A 12,908-nucleotide genomic window follows, 5' to 3' on the forward strand; every position below is an offset into this window, starting at 1 on the left:
CAAGTTGGTGCTGCTAGAAACAGCAAGCGACGGAACGACTGTTTGCTCCTAGCTAGCTATTAGGGTCAAAAACTCGGTAGCTCAGGCGAAACTCACGCCAAGGTCCCATACGGTTTCATCCATGGGTAGAAGATCTTCAGGGGATGCGTCGACGGAAGCAAATGGCCTATCAGGAAGGCCAATATTGATAAATCTAGGAGCTCAGCCTTGTCCTCACTTCATGTCAAGTTACTTACCGATCTAGGGTGGTCACACCCCACCACGTGCGACGTATCTCCTCGGTTGCAGTCCACGACACTGAGGAGCGTTAATGACTAACTTCAACGAAGGGGAGATGGGCCATAAATCACTTGTTGATGGAAACATTTGCGAAACACCGCGCCGGTCGTGAATTCCGATGGCATGGCCTATTCGAGCGCAATGACCAATCGATAGAAATGCGGCCGGGAATATGGCATGGCCCGCTTCATATAAGGATAATAGCAAAGTCGCTTGTAAAACACGCATCGAAAAAATGTGTTGGTCTTCTACAAGACGTAGACATTGTTTTGCTTTGCGATACTGCGCTTGAGGATCCATAGCAGCTTCGTTCCTATTAGGTAGCAAGATTTCCATGCATTGAAGGAGTAGTATGATGTCAGGAGAGTGATACCCTTCGGAGGATATTTGTTGGTACAAGGTCCTTTTGGAGACTGCCAAGACATGGAGGTCAGATCATACGGTCATGCCCAATGGAATTTGTCACTGATCTCACCGATGGGAAAGACGGGATGAACCATTGCAAAAAATGAGTCAACAACATAGGCCATCTGTTCTGGGCTTTTGCCTATCATCTGCGAAAACTCGGGAGGAAGAGAAGATGCTTGAGGACTCGGGATTGTGGATCCCCGTTGCTTGAAGGTATATGAGTCCAGGAAGAAAAGAGCCGGGAAGTTATATAATGAGGAGGTCGGCTGCAATACAGATATACAAGTCAGCCGACTCAACCTGAGAAACTATTCAGTATAAAGAAGGTCGGGTTAAGTAGCTTACCGCGTGGACGTAATGTCTAATGGCCTGGCTCCCAGGATACACACATGGCCGACCATTCTTCCGGCAAAGATGGCACGAAGGAAGTTCACGTGTACATTTCCTCTTCTGGCTCCTGCAACTTGCGCAGGCCAGTCGGCTTGACTGGTCTACGAGCCCATCCATGGCGATGTTAAAGATCGTGATCAGATTGGTGAAGGTGGAGGATGTGGGTTAGATGGCTTGGCTTTAGTGAGGTCTGATTATCCCACGTGACTTGGGCTAATGATGAGAGGCGTTGTTGATTGGCTCATCGACCAGTACCATGCAAGCCAGCTTGATGAGAGCATCACGTGCGCCATTTATTCGAAGGAGACAAGGTTCTACTTGAGGGTGAAAGATGGGCTGCCCATAGAATACTTGAATGGAGTTGTGTTTCAAAATAAACAAAGTCAAGACTATCACGTAGAGGAAAGAAGATCCTAGCAAGTATTGATAAGACGAGATAGTAGGTCAGGGAAGAAAGAAGCCCAACCCCTATGGGGGCAAACTCATACCAAAAGGGACTGTTTTCCATAGAAGACTCAGCAGTGTAATAGACAGCAAGATAAAAGCAAGAACTTGGGCACTTCATTTGGTTGGATCGACCAAACCTTTGAGAAAATCTGCTGTGTGGCGTGGTTGGGAATGATGAAGAATGCAGCGATGGCACTTGTATCCAGAAGTGCGTATCCTTATATGACTCTCTAAATATTTGTTATTTTATTGCTCTCATTGTGCTCTTTCAACATATTTAAACACAACACATAATGAACCTTATTCTAGATTGATAACACCTGGAGGCCTCTTTGTATCCCACCTAGATCGGAGACGCTTGTGACTCACCACACTCATCAGCCTCAACAAGAAGATGGCATTGAATTCTGCCTGTTGGCAGGATGCTTTCCCATGCCCTTGACGCCCTTCGCTTCTGCACGGTCGCATTGGCGCTTACACTTCTCCACCTCGCCGCCTGACTCAGCCTGCATGTAGTGAATCTTGGAGGCATAAAAGACAATCATGACCCATGGTTAGTTACTCCCTTTCCCTCTCCAACATCTACACGGCTTGCACCATGGCCTTGTTCGTGGATTGCCCCCAAGAGATCGTTGACTCTATCCTACAATGGCTTTCTCCAAAAGACATCCGCGCACTATGCCTCGTTGATAAATCCCGCTGCACGGCTGCTCAGCCTCGGTTGTATTTTCGAATTGAGTGGGAATGGGCCGCCAAAGTACCTCCTGTTGATCTCCTCCTCCGCACCCTACTCGAAAAGCCGGCCCTGGGCGAATGTGTTCAATCCGTTATCTTGAAAGGCGTCGACATACCAGGGCAATACTGTTGCCCTGCTACACCAGCCAAACCGCAATTTGACGATGGCGGCGTGGACGACTTGGTGGCTTTTGTCAAGTCTAGGGAATTACCACGGCGGTACACCAACCACTGGATCAAGGGGTTGCGCTCCTCTAGAAGCACCCTCAAGATGGATGCATACATTGCGTGTTTGCTGGCCATGCTGCCAAACCTTGGGTTTCTGAAGCTTGAACCCGGATTTGCCGTTCGCAGCAAACTGTCGAGCAGGATGTTCAGAGCTGCTCTTTCGGTCTTTCCCCGTCAACACAGACCCAAACTTCCCCATTTCGAGCAGCTTCGGGATGTTGCTCATCTGCGTCGGATCGCTTCAATTCCATTTGGCAGATCCAAGGGCGCCGACTTGCTTACGCCGTTCTTATACCTGCCGAAAGTGCACCAGGTCTCAGCTTGTATCGATAACACGCCGTATTGGAGGTGGCCAGAGCGTAAGCCGGCCCTTGAGACGCTTACGACACTGAACCTTGCCTTCATCCATGCCAAACATCTCGGCACGATCCTCTCTGAGACGAAAAACCTTCAAGCCCTTCGGTGGGACTGGCGTGGTTGGCCATATACTCAATCCACTGACGGTCACTGGATCAGCCTGGACGAGATAATGGCTGCCCTCCAACACGTCCAGGAAACGCTCATCGAACTAAAAGTCCTAGGCTCGTGCAACTATCTAAGCTACCACCGCCGTACAGTGCGTTTAACAGGAAGCTTACAGGGCATGGTATCCTTTAAGAAATTAAAGACGCTTGAAATCCCATTAGCATTCCTGGCCGGCCTTGCCGCCCCTGATCAGCCGACGCAGATCGGTGAAAGCTTGCCTGTAACCGTCGAGCACGTTGCTCTCACCGACGACTTTTGCAAAACGAATGATTGGCAAGGTCAACAGCAGCTAGAGGTGTTTTCTTTGTGGATGGACAATTTGAAAAATACGACGTCGCGGCTCCAAAGGTTCGTGTGGGTGACGCTGCTGAGGGACACGGTGGTGGAGTGGCACAGCAAGTCCGTGTTGACAACACGCCTATTGGATGCGTGTGGTAGGGCTGGAGTTGAATTTGAAATTGATCCGCGCTATGGAAATTTTGAGAGAAAACACTACTTAGGCTGGGACTAGCAAGAATGGTCTGTGACCGCTATCACGTCCTCAAAAATAGTCGAGTAAGGCAGTGTTTACCCCCTATTTACCCTCAGCAAGTCCACAATGCTACTTCTTGGGCTGTATACTCAGAGATATGTTAAATGAACACTCATTCCTTCCAAACTTCTACGACTTCAGCTTACCTCTCTAGACCCAACCTCGAGAGCCTGAGCTCGAACAAGATTATAATACCTCGCCCCCCTCCGCATTAACTCGGTGTGTGTGCCTAACTCCACCACTTGGCCTTTCTCAATCACATAAATCTTATCTGAATTGCGGACAAAACTAAGACGATGTGCAACTGAGATTGTCGTTCGACCTCGTGAGGCCTTCTCCAAAGCATCCTGCACTAGCTTCTCTGATGCGGAGTCAAGGGCAGAGGTCGCTTCATCTAGGAGCAGAACTCGGGGGTTGCGGATGAGGGCTCGAGCGATTGCGATACGTTGTTTTTGGCCACCGGATAACATCACGCCGCGGTTACCGACTGTTGTTGCGAGGCCGTCGCTAGGACTGTTAGCATGGAGCCTTATGAAGTAGGATAAATCACTTACGGAAGAGAGGAGATGAAGTCGTAGATGTTTGCATCCTTGCATGCCTGAATGATGGCCTCATCTGTCTCATCAGGGCCGCAACCGAGAGTGACGTTGTCTCGGATCGTCCCAGAGTATATCGTAGGTTCCTGACTAACGTAGGCCAACGTTCTCCGATACTCGGCCACGTTAAGTCCTCTGATATCTTGACCATCGATCTTAAGGCTTCCGGAATCAGGATCGTATAGACGCTCTAACAATGCGAAGCATGTGCTTTTGCCGCATCCGCTGCCCCCCACAAGAGCAATGTGTTCGCCTGGCTGAACGGCGAAACTCAGGCCATTGAGGATCGGATGTCCAGGGCGGTTTGAGTATGTGAAATGAATGTTTTCAAATTCAATCTTTCCTTCACACTTCTCAGGCAGATGAGTGGTGCTATCGCCCTCAGAACCGTCAATGGTTGGCGTCTTTTGCAACATCGTGTGAAACGTCCTTGCAGCCTTCTTTGCCTTTCCAATATCAGTCGCAAAGGAAAAGACCAGTCCCGCGGCTTGAGATCCGAATATAATCTCGGCAAAGCATGCAAAGAACTGGAATATGGAGTATTCCCCATCCGCGATGCGTTGTCCGCCATACCAGAAGGCCAGGGCGACACAGAAGAAAGCAAACGACTGCGACGCCGCATACGGTACGGAAGACTTGAGAATAGAAACAAAACTCTTTCGCTCCTGTGTTTTAAGTTGTTGCTCGTAGTGGTGGACGAATTGCTCCTCTGTGGCGAGTGCGGCGATGGTGCGCGCTGACATTACGGCTTCGCTGGCGTATGCGGAGGATTGTTTGTGTGCTTCGTGGGATCTTTGGGCGAACTTGGCGATCATCCAGACGCGGTAGAAGCCGCAACCCAGAAGGACTGGGATGGTGGAGATACATACGAGAGCCACCTTCCACCCGATGGCTAGTGCGATGGCCATGGATGCGACGAGCGTGGTGCAGCTCATGAAGATAGTCCCGAGCGTTGAGCCGCTCACGCCAGAGAGACTCTTTGCCTCGACACCAAGAAGGGACGTCAGAGCGCCGGTTTTGTTTTCATCTCGATCGAAAAACGAAACGTCTTTTTCTATGATGGAGCGAAAGAGTGTGCTTCTGGCTCGATATATAAGACGCTCAGAACAGATGGCAAAGGATACGCCTTGGATGGTGAGGTTAATGACGTGGATGAGGCCAACGGCAAACATCATCAGGCACCAGAAGTTGGCACCTTCTCTCATGGATGAGACCATGGTGTCGGGCTTAGAAAGTTCGTTGATGGCTTTGGCGAGGAGAAAGGCCAGGGTCGGACCACCGCAGCCGGCGAGGATAGAGAATGTGAGGCCAATAGCGAGGAGTTTGGCTTCGGGGCGGTTGAAGGATGCGGTCAGGGACACTAGAGACCAGAGTGACGTTTTCACATCTTGAGATTGTTGGTCCTCTTGATCCAAGGGAACGATCTCTGTGTTGTGGCCAGTCTTGTCCATTTGGTGTGGCAGCGGTTGATCTTGCGCAGACTCAGGAGCCGTGCTGTTGACTCCATGACCAGATGGATGCTCCTCTAGTTGCTGCGCCTCAAAGAGCTTTGAGTAAACGCCATTCAGGCCTTGAAGCTCACTATGCGTTCCCTGCTCCACAACTTTGCCCTCTGACAAGACAATGATGTTGTCGGCATACGTGATAGTCGAGAGCCTGTGCGAAACGACGATAGTCGTTCTTCCAACGGAAGCCGACTGGATTGCTTCTTTGATACTCTGCTCAGACTCTGAATCCAGTGCGGATGTAGCCTCATCGAGGAGAAGCACTGCCGGGTTGCGGATTAGAGCGCGGGCGATTGCGATCCTCTGCTTCTGGCCGCCCGAGAGCTGAGACCCGCCTTCGCCAAGTTTGGTATCGTATCCCTTGGGGAGATTGGTGATGAAGTTGTGAGCGTTGGCTTGCTTGGCAGCTTCGTGAACCCGTAACTTAAGAGACTGGACCTTTTCTTCGTCCTTGTCTGGAATGTCGAGGGCGCCCATTGCGATATTGTCGAAGATGGAGGCTCCAAAGAGTACGGGCTCCTGGGCCACGAGGGCCAGTTTCTGTCGAAACCATCTCAAATTGAGTGCAGAAATGTCCTTTCCATCGCAGACAACTTGTCCACTAATTGGAGAGTAGAACCTCTCGATGAGGCTGATGACAGTACTCTTGCCAGAACCTGATGGCCCAACAATGGCTGTAGTTTTTCCAGCTAGAATTTGCAGGTTGACACCATCCATTATGACTTGCTGAGGTCTGGCAGGGTAGATGTGCTTCACGTTGACAAAGTCGATGGACCCTGAGATTTGGTCGAGCTTGGCACCCTCCTCCGAAGTTGGATCGAGAGGTGATTCTCGGTCAATGACGGAATACACCTTGGAAGCTGCCGCAACAGCTCCAGCAAAGGCGGGAATATGAGGTGCAATACCGCCAAGAACGTGCGACCCGATAAGAATGGCAAAGGCGACCGTTATGACATCAGAAAGACTCGCCTCTCCCCTGCCGATAAAGATCGATCCGGTCCAGAATGTTAGGGCATGGCTCATGAATGTCATGGTTGTGACAATGGCGATTAGAACTGCGACACAGATCTGAGCCTTTCGTCCCCAAGTCTCGACGGAGACGAGATGTGACTCGAATCTTGAGGAAAACACGTCTCGAACGCCAAGGGCTTTGACGGTCCGAATGGAGCTGATGACTTCTTCAGCGAGACCGCCTACAATGGAGTAGTTCGCCATTGACTTTCCTTGGTACTTGATGATGAACCGCGTGCACACCGTGCTCGTAACGATGATGCCAACAAGGATCGAAGACGCAACAAGTGTGAGCTTCCAATACTTGATGAACCCAATCACGTAGGCGCTGACAAGCGTGGCAAGCTCTGTGATCACAAATGCCACCTTTTCCGAGACGCCCTCTTGGATATTCTGACAGTCGAGTGAGATCCTTGAAGACAGAATCCCGGGTCCAACGTTGTCGAAGAAGGCCATATTCTGTCGGAGCAGGGCGCGGAAGTACTGTTGCCGGATCGTGCGTGTCAGGCGCTCGCCGACGCCCATGAAGCCGACGGTCGAGATGTATGTGGCGACGTAAGCGCCAATGCCGAGGTAAACGAGGGTCAGGGACTTTTGCGTGAGGACCCTGTCGAATTCGGACCGGGGCATTTCTTGGAGAGAGATTGACTGAAAGAGCCCGGCCATGTCGCCAAAGAGAAGCTGAAGAGTTAGTGGGATGGCCGACTTGAAGGGGGCTCTGGTCTTACTGGGAAGCATGGTAGAATTGCACCAGCGGCGATTGCAGTCAAGGTGCAGAAAGCGAGAATGAGGAGGTCTTTCAGAGTTGCGTAACGGAACAGATCCTTAAACCCGACGGTGACATTTGAGGTTTCTATTTGGGATTTCAACTTCTCCTCCAAAGATGCATCTTCAATGGATGATATCGGCTCGTCGGTCGCCTGAGCCGTCTTGTTGCTCTCCATGATGCCGGTGCCGGAGGGTAAAACGTCTACACCAGGTTGGGCCAGCGGCGAATTGTCTCCAGTCGTGACGGCAGCTATCGAAGCTCACGCCCAGGGGCAGTCTTCACAAGATAGAAGGAGAAGTATTCCAAAAGGACATCATGTGAGAATTGGAGGAAGAATAACACGCAGAAATGTTCAACTTTGAAACATCAGCAGACGCCGAGGCTCGGAGACAACCGCTGCAACATTGTGACCTTTGCTACAGAAAATCGCTGTTGGAGATCATTCTTGACTCATTAGCGACTTGGCAACCATTTAGCTCAGCCCATGACCTGATGGTTACTACACTGCGGATACGGAGTACCGCATTGGGCTCTAAAGCTCCAGATGTTGAAATGGGGGAAACCAGCTCAATCTAGGCTTGGCTGCCCAATAGGAGAGAGGCCGGTGGATTGGATTTGGCAATTCGATCCTGATCAGATTAGATAACTCGACATCTGATTAGATCCCACCGTAATTTTCGTGTTGGTGGCTGTTTGACTAGACGTCTTGGCTTGTCGTATGACCATAGCTTTTTTTCTCCAGATCCCACGCCCAGACTCTAAGCACCCCATGCATCAGCCCATACCTTTAATAACGCGGCGGGCTAAGCGCAGCTTTAACCATATTTCCGGGACGAGGGGATCTGGACTACCCGATTATCTTTCGGTCTCGATCCGTGTTGCCTTACACTATGGGCGGGGATCAACGTGGGATGAACCATGGCAGGAGCTTGTGACTGAGTGTATTTTACAGGTTAAATAATGGATCTGCTTCCGCGCATCTTGGAGTGTTCATGCAGTATGCAGAAGCTTTACTTCGACACTCTTACCCCTACTTGCATTGCTTCTTTCACCATGGCTGATAACGCTGTTCGGCCAGAGCCAGAGCGTGTTGATGACAAAAATCTCGAGGCGCAAGAGGTGCGGAACGACGATGCTGCCTCTATGCATAGCGAGTCGTCTAGCATTCAGGCTGGTGTGCAAAAGGCCATGATTCTGAAGAAGGCGTGGTCACGTACATCCTTGGCCATCGCTTTCTCAAGGTACGGTTTGTCCTCTCCTGAAGTGGCACCAGCTAACAGAAGTCAGTCTGTTCCTCACAACTCTCGTCATCACCTTCTCCGACTACTCTGGACTGGTACTTGAGCCTTATGTGACAAGCGAGTTCAGGTCGCATTCAGCGATGAGCTCCGCTCGCGTTGTCATGAACATTACTCGCATCGTTGCCTATCCCGTCATTGCCAAGCTGAGCGATGTAAGTTTCTAAGATCTATGAGAGAATACAATGATTAAGAGCAAAATTAGGTCTTTGGTAGAGCTGAAATGTTCACCTTTTCCATCCTGTTCCAAACTCTGAGCTTCATCCTCTATGCGACTAGCAAGAACATTGGCAACTACTTTGTAAGAGATACCTTCCTTTTGCAGTCCGTTTGTCTAACCCACCAAAGACTGCAGGCCTCTTCGACGCAATTGGTGCCACCGGCTTCACCCTGGTCCAGCAAGTATTCCTCGCCGATGCCACAAACCTCGTCGACCGTGCATTCTGGTCCACACTTCCCGAGTCCATCACCACCATCCCGGCGCTCTACCTGGGTACCATCATGGGTGAAGGCTTCCTCAATGCGACTTGGCGCTGGGGTTATGGTACATGGGCCATCGTCACTCCCATTGTCGCCGTCCCGCTCATCGCCACCATCGCGGTCCTTCAGAAGCGCGCCAAAAAGCATGGGCTGCAGGCCAAGACTTTCTCAGCTGTCGCAGGGTGCTCTCCGGATAGTCCGATGTGGAAGAAGGTGTTTCACCTCATCTGGACCGAGATTGACTTCTTGGGTTTGATCCTTCTCATTGCTGGTCTTTCATTGATCTTGATCCCTGTGTCCTTGACTGGCTCGTTCAATCCTCAACGCTGGAAGGAAGGCTCGTTCATCGCCATGCTTGTGATTGGCGTCATCTGCTTTGCGGCATTTCTGGTTTGGGACCTCAAGTATGCTCAGAAGCCTTACATCCCCTGGCGCATGGCCAACAAGACCGTCATTGCTGGATGTGCCATCCAGATGTTTGACTTCTTGGGATACTCGCTCTTCACCATCTTCTTCCCCAGTTATCTCCAAGTAGCGGGCCAGTTTTCTCCCGGCCATGCCACTCGCATCGAGTAAGTCACAGTTACTACTTCGCATCCCTTGACAAGATGGCTAACGAGTCATCAGCAACTCCCTGCGAGTCGCCTTCCAGATCTCGGGCTTGTTTGTCGCCGTTGGTATGAAGTACACTAAGAATGCCCAGTACTGGGTTCTTGCTGGCCCTCCAATGGTAATTCTCGGTCAAGGAATCATGATTTATCTCGTCAACATGCCCAATGGTGGTCGTGCGAACGAGGCATCCTTTATTGCTTCCAAGGTTCTCTCTGGTATCGGCCGAGCATTCTTCCAAACCGCTGGTCAAGTGTCTGTTCAGGCTGTGGTTTCTCGTCAGGAAGTTGCCGTCGTGACAGGTCTCTTCCAAGCCGCGACCAGCGTTGGAGGTGCCCTTGGTACAAGGTAAGATCTCAGGTCTCTCATCTGCTCTTTAAGCAAATGACTAACTCATGGCAGTATCTCTGGAGCCATCTGGCGCAATACTCTCCCTACGAAACTCGCGTCCTATCTCCCCGAAGAGAACCGAAGCAACTCCACACTCATCTTCCAGGACATCGTGACCGCCAAGGGGTACCTCCCTGGCACGGAAGCCCGTGCGGCAATTAATCGTGGCTACAGCGAATCGCAGATGATCCTCGCTATCGTCGCCACGTGTTTCTGTGTGCCTAACCTTGTCATTATGTTTTTCATGAAGAATATGAAGCTCGACGAAGAGGATGAGAAGGATGAGAAAGGTATTAATCGCGCCATTGCCAAGATTGAGCAACAGGGGAGAAATTAGTCCAGATCTATAAATAGCTCAGAGCCGTTTAAGCCGAGGTAAAAAACCACAAAGGGGCGATTATGTAATTTTACCAGCGAGTCTGCGGGTCTAGGGTAAGGTGTACAGTCCAACAGTAATGGTGAAGCAGTATCTTGCTCACAAAAGCCTTTGACTGTTCCGCCGAGAAAGAGTGACTATTGAATATCTAAGATTCTTAGAAAGTCGGAGACTATTGCACTTGGATCACAGCCTTCTCTTGGTGAAGAGAAAGTTCCATACAGGGCGTAGATATTTCGGGAATTCATGTGGAGACAAGATCATTGGGAGCCACACTTTTTTATGACCATAGCCAAAAGCCTGAAATATATTCACTTGTTTGACTTAGCGATGGATGGACTGTATATGTGCTTGGTAAACTCTGTATACTAGGCTTTGAAACTAGATATAGAAGCTCAACCTGCGCCCGTCTCTTTCCCCATTGGCGTTCACAACATAAGGAGCAGTGATGTGACACAGGCGAAGAGGTACTGAGCTCACGTGACCAAGATTGTCTGTCAGGAGCATGTCTCAGAATCCGAACGGTGACGTCAGCGAATTAGGGGTGTTCTCGCAGACGTGGGGTTGGGGTCTGGAAATGAGGGGAACGGTTGAGACTAACCGACCCGCCCGTGGATGTCGACATTGGATTGGACCCCTATCGTCCATGGAAACTTTATTCATAAACTAATGAAACTAGAGATGCCTCGGTATGATCGATCGTCTTTGAATGTTCCTGTCGGATGAGAGATGGTCAATTGACTAACCAGCAACCCGGTTGCCGAACAAACACCCCTCTTCCGACTTTGCCTTCACCGCCCTTGCCTGCATCGACACTTAGCCGCTCCGACACACCTGTTGAAGCTGCCCACGCTGGTCGTGCCTTGCCTCTGCGTGCTTGTGAACAGGAGGAGAAGAGAGGGTTCTTAGTGACGCGTACGTGGAGTTACCTGGTCAAGTCACACCAATTGGGCATTGTCCATTATTCACAGGAACAAAGCTACAGTGCGATGGGAAATTGAAAGCTCATAAAGCGTATCTAAAAGATGCGTATGTTGACCACTCCAGCTAATCCTTGCCTTATTCCAATCTGCCCTCGGATCAGGCTTGAGCCATCACTGTCTTCTCCAGTCCAACCTTGGCCGCATACTCGAGTCCCTCAACCACTTCTTGGGGTTGCGAGAGGAATGGGGAATGAGAGCCCTGGGAATGGAAGCTTGCTGCATCGGGACCCAGCAGCGAAGCCATGTGTTGCTGGATTGGCAGTGCCAGTGCCTGATCACCGTCGCAAAAGAAGTAGAAGCAATCGATGTCATGCCAGGGCTCATATGTGACGGTGTCAGTGAAGACACGGCCCGACTGGTGTTTCAGAGCGTCAAGGGCCTTCTTTTGAGCCTCTGCTTCCACGTCGTGATAGAAGATCGTTTCGGGTGTATCGGCGTAAACGTAATCTCCCTGACACACCAATCAGCAACAGTTCCATCATCGATGTAACCTTCCTTGATTCCATGGGGACTTACCTCAGGCCTCATCCATGGTAGAAACTGGCCTCCAAGCATTTCCTTGATGCTTTTTCCAAGCGGCGTCACAAAAGCCGCCAGATACACGAAGAGGATCACACCACCCGTCTTTCCCTCTCGCTGACGCTGTTTGTAGCCCAACCCTTCAACCGCGTTTGCGCCAACCAGGCCGCCGTATGAGTGCACAACGAGGACAACTTTCTTCCCCTCATCGGCGAGACGCTCAACGCTAGTACGAACGGCGTTCGCATCGTCAGCTAGGCCCTTGGTGGGTGGTTCAGCGCCGACGGAAGGGTATTCAACAGCCTCGGTAGTCCAGCCACGGGTGTGGAGTGCTTCTCGGACGACGTCGAAGCAGTCTGCGGTATGCCAGGCGCCTGGGGCAAAGACAATGGTAGGCTTGACAGAAGACATGGTTTCGTAATGGATGGTGTTCTGATGGTGAAATGAGTAAATGAGCTTCGGATGTGTTGTTCAATGAAAAGCAAACCTGAGGGGGATATCACCAACATAAGTACTGTTGCATTGCCCACTAAACATGTTCATGGGCTAATTTCAGGCACTCCCAACACCGGTCCGGCAAATAATTGACGTTGCAGCCACTACGGGGGCAGCATGTCAAACATACGACGGAAAGGGGTCGGTTGCTACCTAGTTGGCACTAAGAACCAACACCAACAACCAACACCCGACAACCGACATTGGAGCCTCGGTTCTCCTTACCAGCCTTTTTACAGTAAGTCTAACCGCACTCACCTCGTTCAAGACTACCTTTGCCATTTTTGAATTCTCCGAGCAATTGTTTACCAGAGCCACCCACCATCTTCTCAA

At 50.7% G+C, this 12,908-nt stretch overlaps 4 protein-coding genes across 4 annotated transcripts; 2 read left to right on the forward strand and 2 right to left on the reverse strand.

Annotated features, from left to right (window-relative positions):
* Positions 1–2,122: 2,122 nt before the first annotated feature.
* Positions 2,123–3,523, forward strand: NECHADRAFT_89129 (uncharacterized protein; the record flags this gene model as incomplete). Its single annotated transcript, XM_003039457.1, has 1 exon — positions 2,123–3,523. The coding sequence occupies one exon, from the start codon at positions 2,123–2,125 to the stop codon at positions 3,521–3,523; it is 1,401 nt and encodes a 466-aa protein (XP_003039503.1).
* A 158-nt stretch (positions 3,524–3,681) lies between these two features.
* Positions 3,682–7,600, reverse strand: NECHADRAFT_56041 (uncharacterized protein; the record flags this gene model as incomplete). Its single annotated transcript, XM_003039464.1, has 3 exons — positions 3,682–4,051; positions 4,099–7,337; positions 7,385–7,600. 3 exons carry the CDS (start codon positions 7,598–7,600, stop codon positions 3,682–3,684), a joined length of 3,825 nt encoding a protein of 1,274 aa, XP_003039510.1.
* A 968-nt stretch (positions 7,601–8,568) lies between these two features.
* On the forward strand, positions 8,569–10,539 carry NECHADRAFT_56037 (uncharacterized protein; the record flags this gene model as incomplete). Its single annotated transcript, XM_003039458.1, has 6 exons — positions 8,569–8,666; positions 8,713–8,878; positions 8,929–9,024; positions 9,072–9,775; positions 9,831–10,160; positions 10,215–10,539. The coding sequence occupies 6 exons, from the start codon at positions 8,569–8,571 to the stop codon at positions 10,537–10,539; spliced, it is 1,719 nt and encodes a 572-aa protein (XP_003039504.1).
* Positions 10,540–11,658: 1,119 nt separating this feature from the next.
* NECHADRAFT_56035 (uncharacterized protein) lies at positions 11,659–12,491 on the reverse strand (the record flags this gene model as incomplete). Its single annotated transcript, XM_003039465.1, has 2 exons — positions 11,659–12,012; positions 12,078–12,491. The coding sequence occupies 2 exons, from the start codon at positions 12,489–12,491 to the stop codon at positions 11,659–11,661; spliced, it is 768 nt and encodes a 255-aa protein (XP_003039511.1).
* Between the last annotated feature and the right edge of the window lie 417 nt (positions 12,492–12,908).

This window comes from Fusarium vanettenii (assembly GCF_000151355.1).
Source record: "Fusarium vanettenii 77-13-4 unplaced genomic scaffold NECHAsca_99_unmapped, whole genome shotgun sequence".
Lineage (NCBI taxonomy): Eukaryota > Fungi > Ascomycota > Sordariomycetes > Hypocreales > Nectriaceae > Fusarium > Fusarium vanettenii.